Genomic DNA, 15955 nt, shown 5'->3' on the forward strand with positions numbered 1-15955 from the left:
GGGCCCCTCAGCCGGGTGCTGGCGGCGGGGCACTCATGGCTTAACCGGGTCTGTGTATTTCAAATACGTTATCTCTAGACGCGTACTATGGAACTGAACTGTGGTTTGAATTTTAAAAGGGATATCAGAGAGAAACTGGGCTAAATTAATAGGATTAAAAGTGCATGGGAAGAACTTTGCAGCCGATGTTTTTCATGAGGTAAAAAAAGCACACACGCACGTTACATGTGATATAACAAGTAAGTCAGCCTTCACAAGCCGTTTTGATGTCGTTTAGTTATACTTGGAAAAGTAAACTGAAGAGAAAATTTTCTCCTAAACTCTGACTATAGATTTCCTAATTTTGCTACAGCTGTGTTGTAAATTTTTCAAAAGAGTTTTTTGTATTAGAGTTTTGATGTTTTCCCAATTCTGTAGATTTTGCGAGCTCAGGATTTTTTCAGAGTACTTAACACATTTGTTTTATACTAGGTCCAGAGAATACAGATATGCTTAAAAAAATACAGTATTCTTGCTGAGACCAGTTTTGTATATTTGCCATTCAGTTCCATGAATTTGTCAAGACTTACGGTAAAATCCTGTGAAGCTTGGAATGCTCATGCTGATTACTGTTCAATCTGAATTAATGACTGAAGAAATAATACTGATTTTCACTTTTTTTTTAAAATGCAAGTTTTTCCTTTGTAATAGCCTTATGTGGCGTCTGGTTTGTTTCTCCAGTTTGTGATGACTGGATCGTAAGAGGGAAAACTGATTTTAGAAGTAGTCATTAAACTTGCTTAAGTTTAATTCTTTTTAGTAAGCACCCCCCATCACTATAGTAGTGTTTCTAGCTGTTTTAATGTGTCTTGACCAAATTACAGGTCTGTTTCTGTGGTGCACATAGACTGCCAGTGCTTTTAGAAATGAAATATGTTGCATACTGTTATGGAGTAATACAGGATTTGCATTTCATGGGAACTTGATTGTTAGTGCCTGCCAGATGCATTCATTCAATGTGTATGTGGTTGCTCCCAAAGCTTGTAAGCCATATAAGCTAGAGGAGAAGACCAGTTTCAGTGTGCTGTATCAAAATAAATTTAAAAACCCTGATTGTCTCACAGATCAAGAGATTTTTATACAAATATTTAGAGCATTGGTGCCTCACCGTTGCTGCTCCACAGTGTGCTTTAGATTCTTTAGAGGTTGGCACTGTACTTCAGTATTGTCATAGACCAGAGGCTAAACAATGGAGCTTCCTTACATGTTAGATTGCCACTGAAGTCCTTTTTGGTTGTGTTCATTGTCTGGGAAGAAGACAAAGAAGGTGGTGGAAACAGAGAAGACTATAGAATGCTTAGTTGTAAAGGGAAGGTTAAACGCTCTTTAGGTCATAATGATCATATGTAGCAACATCGTCTAGAAACAAAAGGAGAATTAAAAATAAAATGTTGTTAGTTTTATATCGTACAACATGTCTGCTGAGATAGCATCAGCACAGAGTTATAAAGGGATAGTTCAGTTAATTGGAGGCTACTCATTGGTAGCACTTTAGCTGTGTTTTCAGTCCTATACATGAGGTAAATATGTCTAAGGGAAGTGGAAAAGATTACACACAGAGGCAAAAAAATTAAAAAGCTGAACATTCAGAGTATGTGAACAATATGATTCTTAAAACAGTGTCTGAAATTAGTATGTTCCAAATGTAGATTATTGAAAGGTTTGTATTAACGTCTGACGAGAAGTAGGCTGTGATTTCACATTGGTATTTGTGAGTCTAGAATTATTTCTTCGTATTGGATCATGTTTAACTACAGCTATATGAGTTGAACCATCAAACCACCAAGAATAATCTTGTGGGCGTTAACAGCAGCCATAAAATCATTAACTGGTTCAGTTACCTTTGTGGGGATTTATGCTTCCAGTTGATGTAAAGGAGCTAGCAGTATATTGCTGTGGGTTCTGTCTCTCTGAGTCTCTTATTAGTGTAGGAGATAACGTGCAAGTCTGATGTAAACTGTAAGCATAGTAAATATCTGGGATCTTTTTTTCTTTTATTCTGCTACATCAATTGCTTACCAAATTGCACTTACATTAGTTCGGTGGTGTTAGCCAAATGTGGGAAAATCTAAATGGCAACATGTTGGCCAAGAATGGGACTCATGTTTTCTGAGTGAAGTAACACTAGGTGTAGTAAAGGTTGGCTTAAAAATGTTAATTATTAATAACTCTGATTAATTAATAAGCTCGAAAGTCTTACAATAGGATGTGTAGAACACTAACCTTGATCAGCTTACTGGCTATAAGTAAATGGCATTTTTTGTCTTTTAAAGGAAATTCGACATAAATCCAGTGACTACCCTCATAAGGTTGCAAAATATCCAGAAAACAGAAATCGAAACAGATACAGAGATGTTAGTCCTTGTAAGTATCTTTTCTGTAATTACAGTACACTTTCCAGACTTTTTACTTAGCTGGTTTACTAATAAATCATGGTCATTGTAGGTTTCGTATTTTGTTTATTTCTGTAGGCTTGTATCCTACAATAAATGCATTTTTATAATGCATACACAAATGGCTATACAGAAGGGAGAAAAGTCTTCTGGTTGAACTCATTGTGCTGAAGGGTGAATGAGAGATAATTGCAAATCATAGCTAGTATATAGGTAAATGTTTGTGAGCTGCAAAGTAATACTTTTCTCATAAGGAAATTGTTTAACATCACTTTATCTGTCGTTACAAAAACAACATCTGCTGAGTATAGAAATTAAGTTAACAACCCTTGACTAACAGTTTCCTTTTGGACTAACTGATTCTGCATGTTTTTAAGAACATGTGGATAAATGCCACAGGATTTCTACTGTTGCGTAAAAAAATACTTGAGATTTTGTTCTTTTTCTCCTTTTTGGAAGAATGTATGCATAAAGTTGTTTAATTTTCTCAATGCAAGTAGATATGGCATGGAGTGCTTTGTATTTTACTAACTAACATAAAATAGTCTTTGTCACATAATGAGCTTGTATCTCATGTGAAAGTGGCTTTATTTTTTTTTACCAGCTATTTTGCTGCTGACGTGTTGTGGACTTTTTTCAACAGCATTTACTTTAGAAACTGCAATCCAAAATTATTATAAAAAGACATGTATGCAACAGATTACCAATATGTAGTTATAGCTGGAGAAATCTATTGTAAATCACTTCCAAAAAGACTAGGAAATAGATTCAGTACAGTCTTAATTTTTCTACGAAATACTGAAGTTGGAAGAGGTTAAATGTTTGTGTATTCTTTAGTATGATTTAGTTTCCCAGAGCACCAGAAACTCATAAAAGTCCTGTTGCTAGATCTAGAATTTTTGAAGGGTTGCTGGCATATTAGGGCTTTTTGTTTGAGAGCATAATCTGAATACCATTGGTAAGATTTGGAGAAGTGCTGAACTCCTTGTTTCCAGTTGAAAATTGTGGTAACAGCATGTGCATGGCACTTCTCAAAATTACACGGAAAGGGTCTTGAATTGAGTCATGCTGGTCAGATGCAGCGCTGCCAGAACGTGAACTTTAACTGTGTATTTGCACCAAGTGGATCCAGTCTGGCTTAATGCTGAATCTCAGTGCTGTACTCTGATGAAACTCAACTTAGGAGTGTACAGCCCCTCTACAGTGTCTGCATGGCATTCCCTGCTATAGTCTGTTTGAGAAATGTACAGCTCTGAAGAAGACACCTCAAGCTGGTCAAGGTTTGCTAACTTCCACTGTACCCTCAGCAAAGGGAGATTGGCCACTGCTGGACCTTTGTCGATCTGTGCAGAGGTACTTCCATGTCCCAGGTTTGCTGTCCTGTTACAGCACAGCATTCTCATCTTACTGGTGGTAAAATAGATCATGTTCTGTTCACTTTCTGTTTTGTACCTAAATTAGGATGAAGGTTGTAAGGAGAGAAGGCAGGAAATTAGATTTGAACCCATGAGACGGAAGTTCTATTCCCAAGTCAAATATCCTGTACCTATATTCATGCATTTACCATTTCTCCCATCCATGGATGTAATTTCTTAGGCACTACTGCAAAGAGAATGGCAAATTACCTTCAACGCATTTGTGCTTTTCTTTCTTTTTAAAAAGAGTGTTTCTAAAATAAATAAATCAAAGCATCTATTAGTGTCTGCAGTAGTATTTTAGAGGTGTTAGTTGTATTCATCTCCTGTAGTTCTTTTGTAGAATTTTTCCTTAATCATGGCATGCGTTTTACAGTAGTGAAGAGCACCAAACATCCCTGCCTTGATCATGGCAAAGCCTGCTTCCAAAATGCTTGTTTAGTGAGGAGGAAATTAATTATGTGATTGTATTAGTCCCTGAACTCTGTGCAAGAGCAGAGAGACAGAGATGAAATCTAGTCTTGAAGTAGTACTTGGGCTCAGGAAAGGGTTAGAGTCATTACATGGTACTTGACATGATGTATAACATGATGGCTGGACTAAGATGGTGGACTTTGAGGCACGTCTCAGTTTTTAGCATTTATGAAAGAAAGAAGGTTTGAATTGGGGCACCAAGATAGCCTGCACAACTGAGCACTATGGGCAAGGCTGTATGAGAACAAGAGAAAAACACTGTTTGAACTAGTCCCTTTTGGTTTTTACATGTGTGTTTTCAAATGTGCCTCGTAGTTGTTTCTGTAATGATGGTGAGAGACCTAGAAGGGAATATATGATAAGTAACATTCCAAGAGAGCAGCACCCAAATTTCAAAGCAGCTGGGGTAAAAGCTGTGGCGAACACATCTACTCATGGTGCGTGTATGTAAGGAATTGGCATTGCGGAAGTGCAAGACGACTGTCTTACAGAATCTTAATATCTCAGTCTTTTGCTTTGCAAGTCTTGCTGCTCTTTAACAATGTTTAAGTGAAAAGCAGGTGATAATACAAATTTTCTAATAGTCAAAGGCCTTCAGAACTAGCAGTTAAACTTTGAAGATCTAGCTACTTAAACATATCGTAAGACATGAGATACAATTTGATGAGAATGTTTTATTTCTACATAGCAGTCAGAAAATGATTTGTTAATCTAGAGAGCAGCCAAGCTGGTCTAAAATCTGAGGTGGTATGAAGAAGTGCAAAGATTATTCTATCTTATGGAAAAAAAAAAATCAATTACAAGTGCAGGAAAAAATGCTTTGGGTTGGTTTGCCCTGTTTCAACCATAATACACAGGACAGGTACAGTGAAACCAGTTTGTATCCGTTGCATACATTTTGAGGTAACAAATGATTTCTGTTAGCTGGTAAAGGCTAATCATCTTTGCCCATTGCATTTGAGTTTCCCGTTGTCTCCAGTTTCATAAATATTTTTGTTAGTGTCCTATTTTGTTGGCTAAGAGCTATGGTGTGAGTAAGTTTGGTTGGGTAAAAACCCTCAAGAGTTACTGCCTAGCCAAAAAAAATAGCGGTATAGCAGTTTGGTATTAATCTAGAATAGGGAGAGGAATATTTTGGCTATGTAGTACTATTGAAACAGGAAGTTAATCTGAAGTAAGTTTGGTTTGACAGCCAGTCATTTCCTGACAGATGAAACCATTTCTCAGAAAACATTGTTAAGAAGAAAATAGCTTGTGAGATTATTCTTCTTTATTGATAAATTCAACAAAACTTTAAAATTTCTGTTAATTACTTTCCTCCTTAATCCTATCCTTAGTTGATACCAGAGGAGTCTAGTGTCTCAGATTGACTGTAAACACCTTTGGAGATCTGCTTACTGTGTTCTCAGATTTAGAGGCAAGAAGGAAATCCCCTCAGCAAAATTGGCAGGATTTTTTTTTCCTTTTGCTTTTGCAGGGTAGATGGGTGGCTGTGCAGTTTTATCTTTAGCCTTCCTTTGTAATCTTGAGTCATCTGAACATTTTCGCCTGATAGATAATGTTACTGTTGGAGGATCTTGAGAGATAGTGATTTATCTTATTTTCTTTCTGTGGCTGTTTGTAGACTTTGTGTTGGACCTTTCAACCACAGGCTTACAGTTGTCAGAGTATATACCAGGGAGAGGGGAACATGAAAGGGTATTGTGCTCTACAGGGAACAGAGTTGGAGCTGACGTGGATGGTTTTGTATGTAGTGCTGATTAATTATCATTGCGAAAATGTTCCCATTCTGTCCTGTATTTCGAGTGTATGTGCTGAGAACAGGGAGATGTTGCGTCCAAAATAAGCCTACTGCACTTCTAGTTGTCCATACTGGAAGCTGACATTGATGATTTTTATGAAGTTATCTAATGACTCTCTAAAACATCTTGTTACCAGAAACATGGTATAAATAAAATCAACATGCTGCTTTTAGAGATACTTCTTTCTTTGGGGTTGGGGAAGAGGGGAATTTCATAGCACATACTGATCTAAACTTTATTGTATCTTTTTTTTTTTTCCTCGCAGTACTGCTTAAAAGAATAAGGTTCATGTGCAGTAGCTATGCACGTATTTCAGTTCTGGCCTAGGCTATGATTGATACGATGACATTCATTGCGTACAACCAGTGGCAGGGTGAGGAAAAGTCACTGTGCCTTCCCTTTGCCTTAGGCTACCTCTGAAACTTGGCACTCTAAGTCTAGTGGCAGAGTATTGTAATTTGAATGATTTAGCAGCTCAGATAGACTAGATTTAGATTAGTGAAATGAAGAGGATTTGTTGGCAGGCAGGAAAGGGTCAGACTAGGTGATTGGGATGGCTTATGGCTACATGTTTTATTTATGACTTTCTTTTAATCCACTAAGTAGCATCTCAACCTCCTTTGTTGCTAATAGCTCTGTATTTGGGGAGCCAGAGTCATCTCTTGGATAAAAGATAATTTTTAAGTTGTGCGGTGGTTTCACTTCTAGAAACGCAGTTGTTTTCAAATAAAAACCTTTCAGTAACCAGCTGCAAGAACTGTATGATGTAAAATGCCAAGTGTTTCTTATCTTGGTTTTAACTGCATATGTCACTTTATTTTTAGCAGGGAGTGGGCAAATTCATATATAATGTGAAATCTTGGCCTTAATTTGAGTGTTGTCAGTGATATCAGTGGGACAGGGTTTTGCTTGAAGTGGGTAATAAGAGTTTGCTTATCTCAGGGTCGTTCTGGGAGTAGTTTTCTTCGTGCAGGAGCCAGAATGAGAAGCATTTTTAAGGTTTCCACTTCCTTTTCAAGCTGCATAGTTTGTTGAAATAGGGGAATTAGCACTTCAGAAAATGAGTACTATATTTTAGCTGTTGTGAGCATGGCAACATTTAAGATAAATCTTTAAGATAAGAGTTAAGATAGGTTTATCATTCGTATAAATCTGAAGTACTTTGTACTGGAAATAATTTACATGTGGGATATATGTTACAGCTAACTCACTGTCAAAAGTTGGCTTGCTTCATTTAATTCAGAAGAGCAAGTCAGAGCTTGACTGAGATTTCCAGGTCATTGTGTCCTTCAGGAACCCTTTCTCTTGAAGGGAGGAAAATCGATATGTTCTAGTGGCTTGCTTTGTCCTGTGGAGTGGATGCCAGTGTATTTGTAGGATCGCCTCTGCTTTAGTTGGAGAGGAGGAGGAAGGCTGTCTATGCATAGAAGTAGTTGTTAAAGGGCCTTTAAAAAAACTCAGATTTTATTTGTCATATTTACAAAGCAGAATTTATTAGAAGGAAAAAAATAATGCAGAAAATGTGTGTAAGGATTACAGTCAGAAACCTCATTAGAGCCTCTGCAGTTATCTCCTCCTGGCAGCAATACAGCAGCTGCTGCTGGGTGATTAAACTGTTAACAGCGCTTGCTTACGTCATCTTTCCGAGAACACTAGTACCGGTATGTGTGATTTACTATAACAAGATCTTAAGTTTTTCCTGTTGGCAAATGACATGTAATATTTACAAAGGTCTTGGTTTCTCTCCAGTAGAAACATTTCAGATAAAGTGATACATGAAAGGAAGGAGTAACACTTTCCTATCCAGTCAAAATAATACAAAGAGATATACTTTATTTAAAAATGCACATGTGTCTCACTTTTACTGTTTCTTGGCTTTGATAATATTTTTTCTTCATACAGATGTATCATAAATTGTTTTAAGACTCCTGAAAGTCAAGATGGTGTTGCCTTACAGCTGGAATGCTAATGAAAACACATGAAACCATAACTTTCTCATACTTTAATATTAAAAATAGGTTTTCAGCATATTTCTGTTCTGTTTCTCTGCACATCTGTATGTGACTGCATATAAAAGCTAGCAGCTAAAGGAGGTAGGATAACAACCCCAAATCTCAATCCTTCAAAAAAAAAAAAAAGTAATTTACTGTTGACATTTTCCCTTGAATCCAGCAAGATCCTCTTTAACAGTTGCCAATAGCAGATAGATGAGGGAGAGTATAAAGGCGCAGATCAAGATTTAGTAAATTTACTTTTCCCAGATTTCCAAACATATGGAAAGTATTTATAAAATCATATGGGTGGTCCATAGAAGAAGATTCTAATTTGGTAACTATTTTTTTATTCCCATCAGCTTTTTGCCTATCTGGGGTCGTATTCATGAAGTTCTTAGATAAACTGTGTGATTTAGGGACTTATGTCAGAGTTCAGCTATCATAGTTGCACTGAATGGGATGCTTGGTAGTTGCTCATGGATTTTGTGCATTTACCAAGATGCTTGTCAAAAGGAAATTGGCCTTTTGGTGTGGGCATGAGAGAGGGAGAAGTGGGCTGACGTTTTTTTAACAACAGCTGTGCCATCAGTGTGCACCTCGAATGAGTTTTGTGGGTTAGACCAGGTGAATGTAGATTAAAAATTGACATTGCACCGTAATTCACACTCAGCTCCGTGGGTTTCTTTATAGAACCTCTTCCTGAATGTGTTGAAGTCTCTTAAATTCATTTTAGTTGGCTATTTTTTATTTATTCTTCTCGTAAACAGTCTGTCTAGCCAGTTGAGCTTCATGGGGTTTGTAGTCAGTTGGTTCTCATTTCCTGGCATGCAGCTGTGTACAGATTTTAAACTAAAAATGCTGTTTATTTAATACTTTTCTAATAAATGGCTGAAGGATTACTTACTGTGAACAAGTCTGATTACCTAAATGTCTCCTAGAGGACAATAAATCAGATACTAAAAGGTTCTAGGAACAGCCACAGCAGCTTTTTATTATGCCGTGTTTTAGTATGACAGTCTGAGAATCTTTCTCGTATTAATGTTAGAATTTTAAATGGACTCCTTTGCTTGCCTCCGCCATAAATAGGAGAATCATCTGTCTTCCATGTGTAATTGTGAGTGACTGAAGCTGTGCAATTAGATTAGATTTCATTTAATTGGAAGATTAATGATAAATAGGTTCATTTTCGCATGTACCTCTTCTTTAGTATTTTTAATTTGTATAGTATTAAACAATAAATTACAGGAAAAAATAAATTGCTTGGTTTGAAGTATTACAAGTAGATACTTTTTTGGCTGTGTGACTGTAACTTTATAATTCTACCTCAATGTATAAAACTTGAGTTCACCAAAAATCTTGGCATTCTGAACTTTAGGGAAACCATGCAGCGGAGTGATGTGGTGTGACAGGACAAGAGTGCAGCCTGGTGTGGGTTGCGGTGCTGTTGTATTAATGAAATGCAACTGTTGAGGGATGACTGTGAGCATCTTTTGGCATGTGTGGGAAGGTTGTTTTATTTGTTTTTTTTAAAAAGAAAACTGGGTATTTGAGTTTCCTGAGCAGCTTCTATTAGTAGCTGCCTGAAATTACTCTGATGGTGTACTGAGGGGAGAAGGAGACAGGCAGTTACCGTCGTTAACATGAGAAATTAGTTTCATGTATATTTGTAGTTTGTCGTTTGGTTAGTACTCCAGAATTTATTTCAGTTTGCTTGTCAAACCTAAGCTTGCCTGTTAGAGAGTATTTGTCAAGATGGATGCATCATTAGTTCTTCATTTTCTTTGAATTTTAGATGATCATAGTCGTGTAAAACTGCAGAACGCCGAGAATGACTATATCAATGCCAGCCTAGTGGTCATAGAAGAAGCCCAGAGATACTACATTTTAACACAGGTAAGTAGTCCAATTACTAGGTGGTTAGTAATTGAGTGAGAATCTGGAGGAGAGGGATTTGTACAGTCATAATTTGTGTTTGAATGGTTCCTTGTCTCTTAATTATTTATATCTCATACTAACTCCCTGCTTGATCTAGTTGTGAACACATTATTTTATATTTTAAGAAAAATCTAAAGGGAATATTTAAGTATAAATAATCTGCTGCATATACAGCTTTTCAAATATCTCTTGCACTTTTGTTCACTTCTTTTGGAAATTGCAGTGATACTTTACCCCTTATTTAATCTTGTATCTTCTGAGCTTGCCTGCCAGTGCCTTTTCTTTTAACAGCACAATAGTATTGATGCCCAAACTGAAACATCTCTTCCCTGAGTTCTTGCTGTTCTGTTGTTTGATTTAAAAAAAACCTCAATCAGACAACTTTTAAGTACCGCAATGATCTGTGCGGTGTGGTTACTTTCTTGCTTGTCATTTCTGCCTTTAATTTGTTTAAACTTTTCAGAGGAAGACTTCTTCCTGTTTCACACGGTGAACTGTTTAACTGTGTTCAAACACTGCTTTGCCTATACGTTCTCACACGCTTTTTTTTAACTATGCAGGGTCCACTACCTAATACATGTTGCCATTTTTGGCTAATGGTATGGCAGCAACAAACCAAAGCAGTTGTCATGCTGAACAGAATTGTTGAAAAAGAATCGGTAAGTAATATTAGACCTAAAGTTGTTAAGTAAGCCACATAGTTTTAATACAGTTGAACAATGTCTGATTGTTATGTTAAAAGAACTAACAGACTTTCTCAGTGGCGTATGGCATAACATGTATTTAATACAATATCAAAGTGATGCCAAGACAGAAAATTCAGTTTAGTGAACACAGCTTCTAATAAATACACATCCATAATGGTAAAAGTAACGTCCTGAGAAAGGAGGATGTACAGGTAAAAATAAGAGGGAGTAAAAGCAGTGTAAGATGGTCTAGAAGAAAATGGAAGGTGGGAGAACAAATTTGAATTCAAGTATCTTTAGATTATTTCTTCTAGATCTAACAGAGTAGTATATTTGTTATATAGTGATCTTAACCATTCGTAATGACAAAGACAAGCTGCTGCCCAGCAACTGTCAAACTGATCTGGTTATTTTTGATTCTTTGCAGCTGACAGTATACGTGCAGAATACACCACTCTTGTGTTATGATGCAGTTTTTCTGCTGATGTGCCTAAACCCATCTTGTATTTTAGTTATAATGCATGCATTTATATGCATTTATGTGCATGCATAAACTTCATCTGAAGTTTATGGTTTTTCTTCAGAGTAGACTCGTTAGTGAAAAAGATTTGACTAGTCCGTTAAAGAGTCACTGATTTTCTTATGCAGAAATTTTTCTACAGAAAGTTTGAGTGCTGGGCAAGAGGAATAACAGAAAAGGAAGGGACCGTTCTGCATTGCTTTGTTAGTTCATTCTTTTGTTCAGTAGTTTCTTCCAGTGTTCAGCAAGCCTTGGGAAAACTGGATGTGTTACATCAGTTATTAAATGTGCTGGTGTGCACATCAGAAACGGAGTGGGGAAATGCTGTTGAAATAGCTGAGTCAAGATCTCTGCTCACTGTAGAGAACTAGAGAGGGGAGAGGGAGAAAGGTTAAGGTGTATTTCAAAACGTGCTAGCCCTGCGGTGAAAGAGCCTACAGAGATAAAGCTGAAATGCATAATAGCCATTAAAACAGCTGTAGTAACTTGGCTGTAAACATTATTGAAAACAAACTGAGAGCAGGTACTTGAGTCTACTGTATTGAATAATGGGGTCTTAGAATCTGCGTATGTGGAGCTCAAGATACTAGCATACTTAACTGGATTTTTTCCCTCCTCTTTTTTTTTTTCTCTCACCTTTAAAAAAATAGGTGAAGTGTGCACAATACTGGCCAACAAAAGAAGAGGAAGTCATGACATTCAGTGAAACAGGTTTCCGTGTGAGGCTAGTATCTGAAGACATCAAATCCTATTACACAGTACATCTACTGCAATTAGAAAATATCAACGTAAGCTTTTCTCAGTCTGTATAGCTCATACTCCTGGGCTTAAGTATGTAATGAAAACCGTTTTAGCATATTGTCACTGCAGGTTTGATTGAGCTTTTATACTGAAAATTTTAATGCACTTTGCTTCTCATAATTTTTAAGATGTATCTGTGGCATATAAGCAAGTGAGATAGCTGAGTTAATCTATACGTTAATAGAGATAACAGCTTGAGAATTTTTATACTTATTTCCATTTGGCAGTACCTTAACATGCTGAATTGTAATTGATGGTAGTGGTGATTCTAGGAGGAGCTGTAAGAAATACCCTAAAGGGAGGAACCTAGGAGTTGAAAATTCTGATTTCCCTTGAATATCAGAAATCAGACTTAGTAATAACTTTTTTTTTTAAATGGAACTTTAGTTTTCCATATAATTTAGTCCAACTACCTTAAGTTTTTGGGGGGAGGGGTGATTACCACCTGTAGACAGGTAACTTTTATCTCCTCTTGCTTACCTCCCCTTTTGCTTCACAGGACCAACCATCCTTTTCTCTTAAAAATTAAGCACTTTGACAATTTAATCAAGTTAAGCTCAAAAAAATTGTTCCTGGCCTGAGCTTGGGTTGGAATTTGCTGCTTCTGTTTCAGAGCTGAAGACAGGATTGAAGAGCTTGTCTGTTTGTTCCAGCTATGTCTTGTAAGATATTCTCTCTCCCTATAAATCTTGCCTTATATTAATTGAAAGTGCTAGTATGGCAAGTTTTATTCGAGGTTGTCTGTCAATGGATTTGGGAAAGGAAAGCTTGAAGATGTTCCTTTGCATGTTGTTTTACACAACTAAACATTTTCATACTTGGTCAACATTAATTGAATTTATAGTAACTATTAATGGTACTTTGAGATAACGTTTGTTATTTTGAAACCTCCCTCATGAGATCAACATGATAAAACTTTACGTGTTGTTCCTTGATATATTCAGTGTAAGAAGAGTTTTAGATGAAATTCTCTCCTACTGACCTGAAGAATTTCTGTTTAGTTGTTTGTTTATTGACAGCAAAGGCAAGGAAAAGAGGAGTAGTGCTTGCAAGCTTGTACCTGAGAAAGAGTAACTTCCTTTTTGGAAAGTTGAGTCAAATTTTTCTAACTACCGAAAAGGCTTTGTGGAATTGTCTGGCTGATACTGGCCCCTAATCTTAAACTTTCTGCTTTCAAAGGATGCAGTTTTCATGATATCTGTGTGTTTGGATGCAACATTAGGTAGAAAATGCAGAAATGCCTTGAGGAACAGCACAGCATATACTGTAGTAGACTTCTGAGGTGGAGCTATTGAGCTCTTAAATTTTTGGGGTAATGCAGGCCCATCAATTTTGTATGGAGTTTCTGGTATGTCATGTAAATCAGTTTCACAAATACGAAGCAAACTTACTGTACTGAACTTTTATTTTAATTCCCTAGCACTTCTATAAGGCTCCAGGAATATTAACTCCAAAGAATATTTTTAATATAAACCAGCTGCGAGAAGTAGCACATACCTGGTTACTCAAGCAGAAATACGCCATAGTTTCTAGAATAATGCTGCTAATGTTAAGTGCAGCCTTCTGTAAGAATTTGGTAATTGTACCATAAAACTTGCAGGAACTGAGTATTCACAGTAATTTGAAATTTGAGCGTAACTGTTTGTACAAGTGATTCTGGAAGGGCTCTTTGGTGGAGGTAGAGTAGTAAAGCGTTTAGCCACCTGCTGCCGGGAACATAAAATGACTCTCGAACAAAATATACTCTGAATTACAGGAACACTTAAGAAATTTTAGTATTTCCTTGAAAACAGAACTAGAATTGTCTTTATAACACAGCCATTCTGAACTCAAGTAAATTTGTGTTACTGCAACAAATCTAACATGGAAGCAAAAGAAATACGTATGAAGAGTAAAGTGCTTGTTTAATGTTGTTACCAATGAAACAGCCTCTGAATATTTGGAGGTTTTTGTCGGTGGTGTTTTTCTTTTGTTAAAGAGCACTTAGGTGGGGTTGTGGAGGGGCAATATTTGTTTTTTAGGATGAGATCAAGGCATTTGGCTTTGATTTGTTTATATCTGCTCTAGACAAACATTTGTTTTTGCTCTTGAGGCTAGTGTAGCCCAGTGGAGATGGTGTTTACCATCTCCCAGAGGAGATGGTGTTTATTGGTATCTCTCCAAAAGCTTTGAAAATATTTCTAATGTCCTTTGTCTCGCTGATGATTATTGTGCAATTTCCTTATTTTTTGCGTGGTCCGGTGTGCATTTTAGACTATAGACATTTGAAGCTGCCTTTGCACCACAGTTCATTGTGTATCCTCCATCGTTTTGTTGGTGTCAGTTGTCAGCTCTCCTGAAAGTTGACCACTGCTTTCTGCTGTAATTGCTCAGGTTCAGAACTCCCCTTGAGGAAAGGCAGACCGCAAGGGCCTCTATTGGAAAATAAGGGTAGAAGGAAAACACTGTGCTCATGTTAAAAGTTAGTAATCATTTATGTGTGAAGCTATTGCATGTCTGTGATTTGAAGTAAAGTCTCCTTATATAGAGTATTATGGGAAAATGGTTAGATATTGACAGCTAACTTCTGAAAAGCTCCACCTTGTGTTGAATATGTATTTTTATATTATTCTTCATTGCTACTTTTGGCTTTCCTTGTCGCAAGTATAAGGTCTGGTCTTTAGAGACAGAAAACTCTTGTTTTCATTAATTTCTGATGTGGCAGCCCAGGTAACCTGGAGAAAGATACAATTGTGCCACATGATTGTGGAGTGTCTCTCTTATGTGAAAAGGCTGAGAGACCTGGGTCTGTTTAGCCTGGAGAAGACTGAGAGGGGATCTTATAAACATTTATAAATATCTAAAGGGTGGATGTCACAAGGATGCAGCCAGACTCTTTTCAGTGTTGCTCAGTGACAGTGGTGCCCCATTATCCTAATTGCTATTTTGCCAAGCATAAGAATAAAGAAATAGAAGTGGTTATGGTAAAAGTTGATTTAAGGTTTTGAATTGCATTGCTTAGAATATTGCCCTTGCAGCATGCCTTCTGGTTTTTTTATTATCAAAAGAGTTGTTAACGCACTTAAGGCACGGTCATTAAAAACAGGATCACTATAGGGTGGTTGGGTGTATTTTACGCCTTCATATGTTATACCATTTCAGTAGCCCTTAAACTATGAAATTGAGCCTTTCATAAGAAGCGTGTGATATTTAACAGTCAAGCATTCTTCTGTTTTACTTGACACTGAAGGCATCAACTTCCTTTAAGAGTTTTCAGTAGTACATTATTCATATTCATAATCTCAGGTGACTGAACAAGTTCTAAGATTTTTGTATCTTTTTATTTAAAGTACCTTTTTGATTCAGATGTCACTGTACAAAGGTCATGGCAAGGCTTCTTTTGATGAAAGTTAATCTGTTGGCATTGTAGTATTTTTCTGCTTGAGTCCTTGTGTAGATGTTTGCATGTACCTTGGAGCATGGCTTGTGGTTTGATCATCCTTTGATTATGCTTGTAGTGTTGCCAGCAGTCCGTGGACAACTGTGCAGCGTGGTGGTAACTTCCTGAGTTTATCAGTTTTAGCTGTGTTGGTTATTCACTGAAAGGTTATCCTAGTAGTTGGTGAAACTTTAGCTAAAATGATTTGACTAATTTTCTTGAAAAGTTGCTTGTTTAAATGTTGTCCTATGATTGTGCAAGGATTTTTTAATTATTTTTTTTTGGTGGCTGGTCTTGGAGAATAAGGAATATGTTGTGGTTACCGTAGAGTAAGCTGTTACTGAGTTATCCTGCAGAGATATGTATAACATATAAAATTTTTTTGTATTATTGCTTGATTCTTAAAGTTCAGCTTCTTTCCTTAAAAGAATAGCTAGTTTCCTGATAACACTTTAAACAAAATTACTTGTTCTTCAAC

General features: G+C 36.7%; 1 protein-coding gene across 1 annotated transcript; it reads left to right on the forward strand.

The window, feature by feature from the left end:
* Positions 1–2312: 2312 nt before the first annotated feature.
* Positions 2313–12713, forward strand: LOC104547436 (tyrosine-protein phosphatase non-receptor type 2-like; the record flags this gene model as incomplete). The annotated part of the gene is made up of 5 exons (XM_010193115.1): positions 2313–2403; positions 9910–10010; positions 10613–10711; positions 11909–12046; positions 12559–12713. Coding segments are annotated over 5 exons (459 nt in total), but the record flags the coding sequence as incomplete, so codon positions are not given.
* Between the last annotated feature and the right edge of the window lie 3242 nt (positions 12714–15955).

The sequence above is a fragment of the Mesitornis unicolor genome, unplaced genomic scaffold (assembly GCF_000695765.1).
Source record: "Mesitornis unicolor isolate BGI_N332 unplaced genomic scaffold, ASM69576v1 Scaffold49479, whole genome shotgun sequence".
Taxonomy (NCBI): Eukaryota; Metazoa; Chordata; class Aves; order Mesitornithiformes; family Mesitornithidae; genus Mesitornis; species Mesitornis unicolor.